This window comes from Eurosta solidaginis, chromosome 4 (assembly GCF_040869045.1).
Source record: "Eurosta solidaginis isolate ZX-2024a chromosome 4, ASM4086904v1, whole genome shotgun sequence".
Taxonomy (NCBI): domain Eukaryota; kingdom Metazoa; phylum Arthropoda; class Insecta; order Diptera; family Tephritidae; genus Eurosta; species Eurosta solidaginis.
The window spans coordinates 277,081,283-277,097,124 of NC_090322.1; the positions used below are offsets into that span (position 1 = coordinate 277,081,283).

Below are 15,842 nucleotides of genomic sequence, written 5' to 3' on the forward strand. Positions count from 1 at the left end.
GTTTATATTAGGTTAGCCTGTAAATCCTATTTCAATTCCCCAACAAATATACGTACATTCATTTTGTATATCAGTTCATCCTATTACTGATGACAACGCATCGTAAAATTCGATTTTTTCATCCGCCCGTAGTATATAAACGTAAGCAAGAAGTGAGCGTTTGCGGGCGAAAATGGGGGGACCTACGCTACCTTCCGTAGCAAGGGAGACAAAAAGTCAAAATGGGGGATGTTCCCCCAATGGGGGATGTCTAGCAACCCTAGTAAGACTACTAAATCACCCGACTATGTAAGTGGATGATTTCACTCCAAGTTCAGGCATATATTTCAACGAGAAAATTTGATCCAATTTTAAATTTAACCTTAGTTGTATATTTTGCAAATGGAAAAACATAAGCTCATTTTAGGTCGTGACGGGTGGGACAAGTTACATTGCAAGCACATAATATGTGACTAAATTTAAACTAGCTGCTTAACTGTAAATATTAATTTTATCTTTGATAAACCCAAAAAAACTTGTATGAATTAATCGGGGATTGCCCGTATTGCTTTAAATACCTTAGTTGTTGTAAAGTTTTTCTCAATTGCCTTCTTTTGCATATATTAATCTTCTACACATCATATACTTCGTATGTAATTATGTGTTGTTTTCCCAAATTATTAAAAAAATTATAAAATTAAAAATGGCTTGAAATAAATGTTTTCATACATTTAAAGCAATACGGGCAATACTCGATTTTCTCATACAAACAGACAACATTTGGTTAATTCGTTGTAGTTCTATAAATAGAACAAAAACAGCAACAATACCAAGTTTCTCTGAAACCGCCTTACCAACATGCATAACTTCAACACATAATTACATACGAAGTATGTGGGTGTAGAAGTTTAATATATGCAAAAGAAGGCAATTGGCAAAAACTTTACAACAACTAAGGCATGACGTAGCTGAATGCGTTTGTAACAATTTCAAATATCGTAGGAGTGCGGGATCGAATAACACTCCCGGGAGAAAAGGCTTTGAAGAGATTTACAAGGTATAATTGAAACAGCTGTCGCCTTGTCCGTCCTGATGTCACGTTGTTTAAAATTTTCACAAACTATTAAATAAAAAAAACTTAATAAAATAGGATTCCTGGTGGAATTGTATAACTGCTTCAGAAGTCAATAATTTAATTCCAGTTTTTTATCCGTGGTGTCTTTTCCGGCGAAGTGACTCAGTATCAATCTTTTTGAAATACAATACCGATGGGGTAATTAATTTTGAAAGAAATATGAAACGGTGTAGAATAATATTTATACATATGTGACCCGGCCTATGAAAGGGTGGCTTACGACTCAAAAAAAAAGAACTATACTAAGAAAATGAAGAAATGCAGCGTTTATCTTTAACAGCTGTTTCTCGCAATTTCTTTGTGAGTCATAAGCCACCTTTTCATAGGCCGGGTCACATATACAAAAGCTTCGAAATAACTACCCAATTTATCTCTGGCGATCTTACAACCCAGCACGTTTTCCACCTTAAACATTTTTTTTCGAACCTACGAGGAAATATGTATATATTGATGAACGTTTACTATGTAGAAGATATTCTTATCATTTATCTCAACTGATTATTTAAAATCAACGAAAATCAAATATTTTCTGTTATTTATACTGCCGTCGAAATTAAAAATTTTGGTATCTGAATTTTTTTTTTCGAACATAAGTCAATTATAAAGGCGTCAAATTCGTGTATAAGGAGTTCAAATTTGAAATTTTTTGCCATTAATTGAAAGACCACATCCAAATTAGTCCAAAATACTTATTTCCAGTAAGAACGAACTATATGTGTAGGAAAGTTACAACCAAGTTGAGTTCAATATGTCAGTTTCGGTAAAAATGTAGATGCCCACATTCCTTTTTAGGACGGCAGTAGAGTGTAGGTTTTTTTGTTGTTTGTATGTTTAATGTTGTGTTTAATTTTACTTAAGATATTTAAGAATTATTTGTTTATTTGGAAAGACTGAAAAGAAGGAAATATTTACTGGCGTATTGCGATGGTACCATTTCGAAAACCGCCACGTCATCATCGTCAGGCAATTTTGTAATGTTTTTATTTATTCCAACAGGCTTCACCGGAGATCGAACCACGGCCAAATTACTGAAATCACAATAGCCTAACCATTGGGCCGAGGCGAATTCAGTACCAGGTGTTTTTATCCCAACAGCTGATTGCTTCTTCCTGATAATTTTCCATACAACGCCTTGTACAACAATGTATCAGATAATCAAAATGAATGAAAATTTTCTTTTGACTTGTTCTTCTGCATGGCGAGTTGGTTTAATTCGCACCGCCATCACCTTGTACGGATTCTCCTTGCCATTGGGCTATTGTGTTATATTTGCTTTCTTTACTAATTTCAGTTGTATCCCATTTTCACGCTCTCGCAAAATTTGAGACATTCTGTCTTTACATTAATTTGTCCTAAGCGTCCTTTTTTTTCCTAAGCGAATACCTGGCTCAATGAGCAAAAACCCGCTTTGATAAACCAATCGAAATTTTCAAAAATAGTTCCAGCCGCTGAACCAAGCCGTTCACATTTTTCTCCATTTAACCTCCCTGTATTCAAAAAAGATATAGATGAGAAAACCAAGAACATTTCATGCTTTTTATGTAGATGCTTTACGCATTATTATTACATTTCTCCCTGAACCATAGTGTACCTATACCAAGTGTGTTAACTAAGCGATAAACGTCAAAACTACAAACAGCCTCGCTACCCTGATGCAAATCTCAGGTCTAGAGTTGCATTTTTGGTACCTAAGAGTACTTCAAGCTGAGTTGCATTTAATAGTTAAATAAAACTTTGTAGTATTTACAGATGTAATAGTTGCATATATTTCCGCGGAAATAAGAATACTAGATTTGTAGCCTGCAACAATGAGGAAGCATACGGAAAGCAAAATTTATTTAAATTAGAGTCAAAATATAAAGCGACACACGTGTAACGTGTGTAAAATTTCACTTCTAAGGCTGTTTACACAAATGCATAAGGGCATAATTATATAAAACGCTTTGGTCACTTCAAAAGCATATATGACACTACTTTATTTTTGCTTGGATTTCAAGCTAAAAAAACTAACGAAACTTTATCGGAACTTCAAAACACAAAAAAAAATTCTATCATGAAAAAGCGAGATCACTATTCCCCCATAATTAGCGAGTTTGTCATGTTTTTGTTTATGTTTTACATTTTATTTTTACATTAACATTTTTAACAATAAAAAAATGCAAATAACACGCGCAAATTATTTCTTTCTCTAATGGTTCACTTTTTTCACAAGAAACTTGATTCTAATTGTGTTTTTATGCACCAAATTTTCAAACTAAAAAAAAAAACTTTCATTTGTCTGAAAAAAATAAAGAAAAAACGGCCGAATGTCAAAAAAACCTATCGAAAAACAAACTGGCTCGTTTGTTTTTAATGAAAGGTTGTATTTTTCTTGTATTTCGTTAGTTTTTTGAAATATAGTTTAGCGTAGGCACGCAACCAAAGCATTTATGTAAATTTTTCGATACTTCGCCCGACAGATGAATTAATGAATGCAACACAACCCAAGCGTCTGTTTAAATCCGCCTTAATTTTTGTAGCTGTGAAAGCCTCCTGCAAATATAATGGTGCTGTAATTGCAAACAAATCAAACTCCTATATGACGCTACTTTATTTTCTATGTATTTTTCTTGTATTTTCTCTTATATTTTTTGTCGAGGGAGCCAATAAGGTTTCAATACTGGTGAAAGTATGTGAACTATATTTGAAAAAACTAACGAAATACAAGAAAAATTCAACGTAGTTCATTAAAAACAAACAAGCCAGTTTGTATTTCGATAGGGTTTTTTGACATTAGGCAGTTTTTTCTTTATTTTTTCTGACAAATGAAAATTTTGTTTTTAGTTTCAAAATTTTGTGCATAAAAACACAATTAAATTCAAAGTGTAAATTGTGTGTGCAAATGAGTTTTCAATAAGTGTACATTTTTCAGTTTTCATAGTGAACTTGGGTACAGAAATTCAAATTAAAAAGTTTTTCACAATAATTTGAAAAACTCTACGTTTTCTCTGCTTTTTACAATTAAAGGAGTAACCCTCCGTAATAAATTAAACTTTTAATGAAAATCAATAACTCTGAATTGAACACTTTTCGCCATGATATAAAATTAAAATGCTGTGGAACAGGAGCAACACTTTTGTGACTACATAAACCCTGTTTCAATCTTTTACGTCTCTGCACAGAACCCTAATTGACCTTTTTCAACCGAAACAACAATGGCAACCCAGATTTTCCCGTTATGCCCACTTAAGCGAGTGCCTGTCAGAAAGAAGTCAACACACTTGTACTTGTACACTACGCCCTGAACTGGAGGAAACATTGCGTTAGCTATTTTTATAATTTGCAATTTCCCAGTGTAAGCCAGAAATAGTCTAACAGAAACAAGCCCTTGGGCAGGTCTATTAATTTGTATGAATGGAACAGTTAACTCAAAAAGAAGCGACTGGCACGGTACGCCTTGTTGGACGGTCATAAGCGTTTAAACGGTTGAGCGCCAATTAATTATGCAAGTAAGAAACATTGAGTTATTTCCACTTTGGCTGTTTTTTCATGAATCCCGAATTTTCCAATATTGGGTTGAGCTATTTTTATTTGAATGTTGAATATTTAATATCTGTATGTAGAGAGCATAATCGTCTTGCCAAAATTATTAAAAGCCTTACGGCATCGCTCGTTTCGTTACCAACAACAATCCCATTGAATAATCATGACTCGTAGACGTCGATGTTCTAAAATAAAAGTGAATTTGAGTTCATATAAAATATTTGAAGAGATTGATTGTTTTCACTACGAAAGAATGTCTCCATAACAATGCGCTACTGAGGCATTTTGTGACCGCAATCGTTAAAACAGTTAACAGCGCCGGAAAATATCCTACGCTTTCCCTGTCAAACTTTGTGTGCTTAAAGGTGGTACATTTCCAATGTTTACCTGGAAGTTCATGACGCTCCGTTTAAAGAATCAAAGACTTAACATTGTATTGTACAAATGTATGTATGTATGTAGATAATTGGAAGCAATGAGGAAGAGGACGCCAGACCCGAAGGCTTTACTTAAGCGGCCTTATGCATGTTTTACATGGAAATGAAAAAGACTTGTCATTGGACGTCCATTGCGTTTGATGTCAGTTTTGACTACGAAGTGATAATTAAAATGTGAAATAAAAGGAAAACTGCAATTGCCCACCGGTATGGTAAATTAGACATTTAAACATAATCGTGTTGGCAATTTTCTTCGTATTCCAACTGGCGTCCTATCAATTAATAATGCCACAGAGTGCGAAAAAACGAGAAATAATAAAAGGGGTCATAAAATAAATGAAAGCACAATTTGAGGCCATTGACACCAAATGACCAGCGGGTCAGTCAGAGGCAATTTTTGATGTCTGCCAGTTTGACTTAATGACCACCAAACATTATAGTAAAGAAATTAAGTATAGTTCCATACGTCTTATAATGACAAGTTATTTTATAATTATTTATGCAACAAATAAGCTTTATCTAAGAAAGATATTTCAATAGGTCATCTTACGGCATCGGGCACTCTGAGCAGTGCTTCTCTGAGCACCGGTTCATACAATTGGATCTTCATTACTCGCGTCCCAATAAAAAAAAATAAAAAATAAAGTTTAGAAATCCCAGACGAACCAACTGGGAATGGGATTGCTTTAAGCTGGTTGAACTTCTGACAAGAGTAGGATAGTCATACTCTGGCACAAAATAAAGCTTTTCATTTTTTCTGTCTTCTGAAGACTCACGGAAGAAGGGTGAAACCTCCATGGCGGATCGAGGTGCTTAATGACGTCAGATCTTCCAGCAGGCGCCTCTGCAATCCAACCAAGTGAAGTAAACTACTCTTGGATGGGATCTATAGAAGTGGAATCGGATAAAACCGGGACTAGCATAGCCCAGCCGAAGTCGTAGGTAAGCTTCAGCGAAAAAATGGACGCATGTAATGAGTTCATGAACAGTAATTTATCGGCCTAAGAGGAACACCATTTTGGCGAAAGTCAACATACATGGGCCACTAACTCTTTGAAACGTTACAAGTCTCCGGGCCAAAGGGTATAGTTCCTGGGCAACTGTTAAGATCTAAGAGATTGGTTGAAAGGTGCCCTCTATATGATCGTTGTCATAAACGGCCTGTTTCAGAAGGGTGTGATCTTCCAAGTAGTGGGCTGGAAATCTTTGTCAGATAGAAATTTTTGAATATACTGAAGAACGGGAGCTCCTGGGTAAAGGATCTAGGTGGTCTGAATAATGTAGATTAATTGTCAAGTCTGCCAATACGGAGCTTGTTCTATTTACCAGGAGGTGCAACATTTATGAATTTAGACCAGATCGCGGGTACTGTTGGATATGCTTAAATATATTGGGACTATTTTTGGATACAGAGGCTTTGGTTGCCTTGCACTGCTGTCGAGGACCAATTGGCAAACACTGGCGGCTCTCTCCCGGTCAAGCCGATTATCTTCTATAGAGTCAAAAGAATGAAAGCGGTACAGCGATAGTCGATGGTTGGTGCCCGGTCGATATCGTGAGCGAGAAACTCGATGTTAATCGGAGATTGAAATTGTCTATATCTGCAACGTCTTCCAGGCGGATGACACCACCATTTGAAGATCTGACTGTAAAATATTGTACAAAAAATATCTCATACATCTGGTACTCCTTCCAAGTTTTAGTCCTTATATAACCTTCTTGGAATAAGCCTTATATAAGAAATATGTTTTTTTTTTTTTTTTTTTGAAAAAAATCAATGTTTGTGTTTTAAACATATTTCCGTTTGGCATTTTGGTTTACACGCGGCTTATCTTGCGCTCAAAAACTACACGTCAATGCACGCGCTATTTGCAGGACGAGATTTACAGCGACAGTGCACAGATATTTACAACCAACTTACAAACATGTTTTGTCAACAATCGCTCCTAGGAAGGGGGTGACTGGACATTGGTGCTGAGGTTTTCACATTTAAACTTTCTATTTATAAAGGCTAAACATTTCCGGTTCAAATAAAATAGTTTGGGTATTTTTTAAGTAATTAAAACAAGAATTAAATTAGTCACTACGTTATTTGATAACGAGTGTCAAGTTTGAGATGCACAAAAAAAAAAAAACGTTGGCAGCTTTAAAATTTTATAAACAACAATGCAATGCTTTCTCGAGCACAAATATTGATATTACTCAACGTTGCTGAACCAAAAGACTGGTAGCCATTGACGTTCAACTTGGTGGAGCTCATGCGAATGTCTGTTTGTTAATCTAAAATGGAGACAGCACAACAAATAAAAACAACATAACAAATTATGAATTTCACGCGCCACTATCCGCATTTAATGAGATAACAAAGCTCAGAAATCGTAAATGTCAACGGCATTGGATGTGCGCAAATTTGTAAAAAAAAAATGTAGAATTTTATATTTTCTATTTTGCGTATGAAAGTAGTTATGAGAGTATTATGGTAATAAACTGTTTTCGGTTTAGTTGACCCGACGAGTTGAAGCCTTTCCTAAAAAAATGTGCACTAAATTGTCTTAGTTAATTTCTATTGGACATGTAGAGCAAGGTATTTTGTGTGCGACCAAATTTCTGATTTCTGGCAAAGATTATGAGATGTGTTTTTTCGATCCGACTAAATTTTATTAGTCAGATATCGTCCTCTTTAAAGAACAAAGTGTTCTGGTGTCTTCTTTTTTACGATACCAGTAAATACAAGTAACTATCGATACGTTTGATCCGATACCAAGAAGATTTGTTGTCGATACTTTTGCAATGAATACTGAGTAGATATCGGAAAAAAGTATTTGTATCGAAATTTATTAATTATAAAAACTTAGAATTGCTTGATAAATCTTTTGAATATACTCTGGAACATATCGTCGCTCGCTTTCCAGAAGCATGAATGTGCCAAAATGAAAATGTTGGAAAATCGAGTTTCAAAGTTTATTGCTACCTCAAAATTAGAAGAATTAGTTTCTAATGTAAAAGTTTATCTAAATATTATATTCACACTATGCTCTTTCAACTGAGATAATTGCTCTGCTCGCATCCCTTCTATTTTCCGAGATTTAGCTCATTCATTTTTCTGGCACAACAAAAATTTTAAAAACTGATCTAATTTTTTGTTAACACAGCTATACAAAAAAAATTAGAGTCAGACGGAAAAAGCTTATTAAAATGTATGCAGATAGGCTAAATTTAGGACAGGATAACGTCTGCCGGGTCTTCTAGTTTATAATATTATCTCTGGTATCACTGACTGTATTTCTCTGCTTGGGCAGTTAACTTTTCCTCAGTGTGCTCAGCAGATCTCTATGCTCTGAAAAAACATTCTTCATTGAAGTGCTGAGAACGAGTTACCTTCGCTTTGCCCCTTTCATAAGATACCTCGAAGAGCTTATTACAAAAAACGATTTTTCTTGACTTTGCAATGCCCATATTTTTGTTTAAGTTACGTCTTACTTAAGAGGAAGTCTAACTGATCCTTGATTTAACCTTTAATTTGTAAAGCTGGTCAGTAAGACTTTCTGCCATTGACTTAATAATAAATATGAATACATCATCGACGTTCTGGCAAAAATCACGATTCAATGAATTTTGCCTGTCATAAAAATGTTCGTATGTGACTTTATGATAAAATTCTTAGTATGTTACCAGCTAGCTATACATGCTGAAATGCGCTTACTGAGGTTTGCCGTCAAAACTGTTCCTGTTTGAGAATGTATGCTGTCATTTACTCAAATGCCAAAAATGGGCTTAGTGACTTTTGCTTGAACCCCATTATATGAACTTTCTAAGAAAAGATACATATGTAAGCACGTACAAAATAAATTCCACGGTTCGAAGAATAGAATAGATATAGAGGTGGTAATAGAGTACGTTTTTTTATTAATCGAGTGAACCAATAAGTACATACTTTAACAATACTGCCTTCCTTATCCCACCACTAGCAACTGATAGCTTCGTATATTTGAATAAATAGAGTTCAGAATAAACATAAAAACAGAATAAATATAATCCCACAAATAAGATCTATTTATGCCTGTGGCAAATCTTAAACATATGTACATATGTATGTGTCTCCATCACTTAACATGTCAGGGTGACGTCATTAAATTTGCAAAATATTTATTTTATACTAAGATAATAAAAACTGCGTAGGTACTCTTCATTATCATTAAGTGACTCACCTTCAACGCAGCAATTTGTTAAAGGCCAAAGTGTAATCTTGTAAATATAAATGAATGTGCGCATGTGTTTATATGCGCCCAAGTTCTCAGCCCATCTCATTGAAATATTTACGTAGGTTCATTTGATCATTTGGCATATAAGATTTTGGAAAAGTAGGCGGTGCTGGGACTCGACTCATATAAAATTTGAGGAGGTCCATGTCGAAGTCTGATATTTTTTTTTTATGATCCGTGAACGAAACTCATTTTTTAAATCACATTAGCTCTTAAATGGTGGATCGGATTAATGACCTATGTGAGTTAGCGACAATTAGTACTCGTTAGATTCATAACTTAAAATAATTTTTTAGAAATTGTTTGACAGTTTTCAGTCACTGATCGTAAAACGTAAAACGGGCCAAGATCTATTTTCCATTTCTAATAAAATTTTAAATGAGCGAGCAAAAAATTAGTCCAATCCTTTGCTACAATAAACGTCTGCATACAGATTTCAACCTACCACCTTTTGCTTTGAATTGCTTCTAATGATTTAAGGGACATTATTTTATGTTTTAACCAATCGCATCCTTTTATCTTTATTTTAGAAAATGTATGCGATACAAAAAATAAATTTGTATCTCGAAATCATTGCTAAATTACCCTTGTCGAAATGACTTATAACTGTAATAGCACCTTCGGTGTAGACATCCACATATCGTCCCATCTCGGTTGCCGTTTAGAAAACGCTATATGTCATAATATTTAAAAATTGCAGTCGAATCCATTTTAACGTAGAGTGCAAATAATTCTGAGACAGGGAGCTTTTGAAAAATACTCTCAGATAAGGAGCTTATGAACTAGCAGCCAAGATACTCTCAGATAAGGAGCTTATGAACCAGCAGCCAAGATATTCCAATCATAGGTCGATATATAAATCTGGAAAGAGTTTTGCAAAAGTTAACGGGCTAAGTTTACTATGTATCCACAAACATTCTATGCACCTATCCCATATTTATACCGTTTTCTTTTCTTCTCCTTTTACGCTGCGCAAGGATTGTAAATATATTTTGGCGGGCAACGCCTTTACGGGGTATTTCGTTCTTTTCTGAAAATTGTTGCCTGCTCGCAACGCCAAAGCGTTATACTTTTACCCTGCATAAAATGACGGTGTGGCTGTTAAACTAGCTGATCGTGAAAATTTACTTTCGTAACTTCACGAATTCTTAGCGAAGAAAATTGAAACAGACACAATAATTGCTTATAAACTTTTACTATTAATGACAGGCGTTTGATACACAGGGTGTCTTTTCATGCACCATAAAAGTTGACGTTTGGGTAGGAGTAACTCTATTAAGGTTTTACCATTTATTTAGGTAACAAAAAAAGCGCTATTAGTTTGGAGATTCTTGTTTCTACATAAGAGGAAGTTGGGGCGATAGTGTCATTATCCGTGCGCTGCAATACCGGAGGCCCCATTATTCATGAGCTTATATCCCGCTTCTCGAATCGTTGTCCGCCGGATATATATTCAGCATTGCGTTTATCAGTGCTACAAATGCCAAACACTACACCGATTCCAACCTGTTGACCGGAAAAGAAGCGCCCAATATTGTCTATGATAACATAGCTCTTTAGAAGAGAATCGGCTTGACCACCATATCATGCAGCCAATGTGCCACCCATGGAGAGAGTCGCCAGAGATTCGCGAGTTGGTGGATTTCACGTCCACTCTCGGCTACTGGCCGAAATCCAGGTGCTTGATCAGATATTTTAGCTTCGATGCTTGAAGAGTGGAGCTTTGACAATTTTAAAGGAAATACTAACTAACTAATATGATACTAACACAACTATGCAAATAGCATAGTATAGCACGCCCATACATCCATACCACGAGCAGTATGAGTTGATTTGTTTAATGAATCACTCACCACTTTGCAAAATGCATCTCTCCATATTTTGCGGCTGCGTCAATCCCATCATCTCCATTTGATTAGCCACACGTAGGCGCAAATACGAAAGCACCTAATCCACTTGATATTTTTTAAGTAAATTTTTTAAAACGACTTGAGAGGTAAATCAACAAATTTCATCCCACTAACTGCAGTACCATAAATAATCAAGCCTATCAACCCATACCAACGCGCTGTGCCCAATGTCGGTATTATCTCATTCAATGTTTATCTTAATTCGCCAAAGCGATTTGCACATAACGAAGTTTTTTCCTTTTATCTTGACAGACCGTCAGCGAAACATGGACGTAGTTTCCATCAGCAAAATTTTTAAATAAAAGATCGCAACTCTTACGGCAACTCATTAGTAACGAAAAAATTGTCGAACAAAACGACGATGGCTACGACGAATCTCATCAGATTAACCCTGCCATTACTGGTAAACCTTAGAGTGTGTTAGAAGTGATTGGAAATCTTGGAAAAGTGCTGCGAAATCTTTTATAAGACATTAGAAAAGTGGAGTGAATTTTGTTACATAGAAATATATACAAAGATTAAACTTCATGAAATTAATCAAATTCTAAATAAAATGTGCAATAAAGAATTTCAGGGAAACACCGTAAACATACATTCAAATTTTTTCACAAAATTTTCAAAACCATCATTTCTTGTGGTTCTAATTGTATTTCATTTCTTTTTCAGTTGGCTTCGACTGTCACATCCCAACAGAGTGTCAATATTGGAAGTGAAAGTGGCATTAATCAAGGCATCAATTGTTATGGCAAAGCCTACGCCTGCGTTGGGCCGTTGAACTTCAAAGCCTGTGAAGTGGACGCTCAAGGTATTAGTTATGCTGCTGGAAGTGCTTATCCCTGTCCCGCAAACCACCGCTGTGTGAACGATGGAGTGGATATTTGTATACCCCTTAAGTCGTCTACCGCAGAACTACAAGCAGAGCCTATAATTGTTTCCGGACAAATCATATTGAATTCCATTTCCACAGAGGGTCCATATGCATCAAGTTCATCAACTTCAGAATTTTCTACGGTGTCAGGGGATACGACGGCAGACCCTACAACAGAAACAACTATTGCAATTGAAGTTGAGCCAAGTACCCCTGATGTTGGAACCACTATTGATGATGGTCTAATATGGACCACGTTTTTAACGGCCGAACCGCACATATTGGTTGACCCTACACCGAACCCCACGTATGGTACAGCAGATCCTAATGCACCAACTGAGACAGTTGAATACTATTCAACAGTAAACCCCCATGCACCGTTTGAACCTCTGTACCCCGGTCTACCAGTTGATCCCAACAAACAAGCAGATCCAAATGCACCAGCTAGTCCCAACGCACCTTTAAACCCTGCCGCACCGGTTGATCCAAATGCACCAGTAGATCCTGCAGCACCACTTAATCCAAAAGCACCAGTAGATCCAGCGGGAACAATTGATCCCAATGCGCCAGTAAATCCAGAAGCACCAGTAAGCCCTGCTGCACCCATTTACCCAAATGCACCGGTAGGTCCTACGTCACCAGTTAATCCAAATGCACCAGTACACCTTGCCGGTCCAGCTGATCCAAATGCTCCAGTAGACCCAGCAGCACCAGTTGATCCAAATGCACTAACAAATCCTGTTGCATCATTTGATCCCATTACACCATTAGGTCCTGCGGCACCAGTTGATTCCAATGCATATATGAACCCTGCCGCCCCAGCTGATCGAAATGCACCAGTAGGTCCTGCGGCTCCAATTGATCCCAACGTACCACTAAACCCTGCCGCCACAGCTAATTCAAATGCACAAGTGATCCCTGCCGCCCCAACTGATCCAAATGCACCAGTAAACCCAGCAGCACCAGTTGATCCAAACGCCCCATTAAGTCCTGCGTCACCAGTTGATCCCAATGCACATATGAACCCTGCCGCCCAAACTGATCCAAATGCACCAGTAGACCCTGCTGTTGCAGGTGATCCAAATGCACCAGTAGGTCCTGCGGCACCAGTGCACCCTGCGGGTCCAGGTGATCCAAATGCTCCAGTAGACCCAGCAGCACCAGTTGATCCGAATGCACTAGCAAATTCTGTTGCATCAGTTGATCCCAATACACAATTAGATCCTGCGGCGCCAGTTGATCCCGATGCACCAGTAAACAGTGCGGCGCAAGCTGATCAGAATGTAGCAGTAAACCCTGCGGCACCAGTTGTTCCCAATGCACAAGTGAACCCCGCCTCCCCAACTGATCCAAATGTACCAGTAAACCCAGCAGCACCAGTTGATCCAAATGCACCAGTAGGTCCTGCGTCACCAGTTGATCCCAATGCACAAGTGAGCCCTGCCGCCCCAACTGATCCAAATGCACTAGTAATCCCAGCAGCACCAGTTGATCCAAATGCACCATTAGGTCCTGTGGCACCAGTTGATCCCAATGCACAAGTAAACCCTGCCGCCCCAAATGATTCAAATGCATCAGTAAACCCAGCAGCACCAGTTGATCCAAATGCATCAGTAGTTCCAGCAGCACCGGTTGATCCAAATGCACTAGTAGGTCCTGGCGGCCCAGCTGATCCAAATGCTCCAGTAGATTCAGCAGCACCAGTTGATCCGAATGCACTAGCAAATCCTGTTGCATCAGTTGATCCCAATACACAATTAGATCCTGCGGCGCCAGCTGGTCCCGATGCACCAGTCAACAGTGCGGCGCAAGCTGATCAGAATGTAGCAGTAAACCCTGCGGCACCAGTTGATCCCAATGCACAAGTGAACCCTGCCGCCCCAACTGATCCAAATGCACCAGTAAACCCAGCAGCACCAGTTGATCTGAATGCACCAGCAAATCCACTCTCATCAGTTGATCCTAATGCATCAGTAGCTCCTGCGGCTCCATTTGATCCCAATGAACCAATAAACCCTGCCGCCCCAGCTGATCCAAGTGCACAATTAGGTCCTGCGGCTCCAGTTGATCCCAATGCACCAGTAAACTCAGTTTATCCAAATGCACCAGTAGGTCCTGCGGCACCAGTTTATCCAAATGCACCAGTAGGTCCTGCGACACCAGTTATTCCAAATGCACCAGTAAGCCCTACCGGTCCATTTGACCCAGCAGCACCAGTTGACCCAAATGCACCATTTGGTCCTGCGTCTTCAGTTGATCCAAATGCACCAGTAAACCCTGCTGTCCCAGTTGATCCGAATGCAGCAAGTCGACCGGCAAATTCCTATGGACCTAATCAACCTGGCACACCAGTTAGTTCTAACGATTCTCTACTTCCCAACGTACCATTAGCTCCAAACGCACCAAATTTTCCCATAATAGCAGTAGCCCCTTGGCTACCCGGTCGTCCAGTTGGTCCAGTCGCACCTTACCCAAATGTGCCCACACATTCTACCGGCTCCCTCAGACCAGTAGCTCCCTTGTTTCCCATACGTCCACGTCGGCCAACTTGGAATGAATGGAATATGCAAAATCATAATGTTGGAGACGTTCGACCTGTATTTCCTACTAAGCCCAACGGATCTTCGAGGCCAAGCAATCCCGATATTTCAACCCTAGAGACAGTTGAAGAGGAGTCTAATGAGTCCAAAAGAACTGGAAATCATCACAGCGCCTCAATAGAAAAAGATTCTAAGGAGGTAAAAGATCCCATGAAATCTAGGGAAGATACATCGTTGGAAGATAAGTCAAAACCTGACAGCAAAGAGTCGAAGGAGCGAGTTTCGAAGAAAAACATGGACAGCAAGCAGGACTCAAATGATAACGATGACTCTCAAGAGAAAAAAGAGAAGTCTAAGTATAAGAAGGAGGAATCGAATGAAAGCAAAAGGTCTGTAGAGAAAGAAGACAGGGTTGATAGTAAGCAAAATGATTCCGAAGACGATACTAGCACATCCGATGAACAAAAGGAACTTGTTAGACAAATTTTAAAACAGCTAAAGAACAACAAATGTGAGGAAGACGAGATATACCCCGATCCAAGAGATTGTAAAAAATATTATCGTTGTGTAGCAAAATCGCTTAAGACGAAATTCGCTCATTTACATTGCAGCAACGACGAAAGATTCGACGCAGATAAGAAGAAATGTGTGAGCAAACGGAAGGCGAATTGCCTTTCGAGAGAGGAATTTACTGAAGAGTTTGTCTAATTCTCATTTGGAAAAGTTTTAATAGAGTAGAGAAATAGTAAACCAAAATATTAGGAAGAAACAACAACAAAAAAACTTAATAATGTAAATGTTTAATCATAAATTTGTACCTACACTTGTAGCACCTAAATATTTTAGCTAATTTGTTAATGAAATAAGAATCGCAAAACGTGCAAATTGAATAAAACAAAGATTGTATAGTATTGGAAGTACAAAAGTATTTGAGGGTTTTCTTTTGACACATCAAATTGATTTAAAAAAAGTTTGCTCTTCTTCTCACCGTCGCAAAATGTCACGATCCCCCATAAACGCGGCCAAAAGTACTTATCTGATAGTACTTATCTCGCTGTATTTCATTACATGCTGTAAATAAAAATTAAATCTGAAATATAATCAAAACAGGACGACTACCACGACTACCAATTTTTGGTCGTGTTCGCAGCAAGTTGTCAAGTTTTGAGTGATGACTGCTCGCATTTTT

The 15,842-nt window shown here is 37.8% G+C and overlaps 1 protein-coding gene across 1 annotated transcript; it reads left to right on the forward strand.

Annotated features, from left to right (window-relative positions):
* Positions 1-4,581: 4,581 nt before the first annotated feature.
* Muc11A (Mucin 11A) lies at positions 4,582-15,581 on the forward strand. Its single transcript, XM_067778441.1, has 2 exons — positions 4,582-4,602; positions 11,912-15,581. Exons 1-2 carry the CDS (start codon positions 4,597-4,599, stop codon positions 15,359-15,361), a joined length of 3,456 nt encoding a protein of 1,151 aa, XP_067634542.1. The 5' UTR covers positions 4,582-4,596; the 3' UTR covers positions 15,362-15,581.
* The last annotated feature ends 261 nt before the right edge of the window (positions 15,582-15,842 follow it).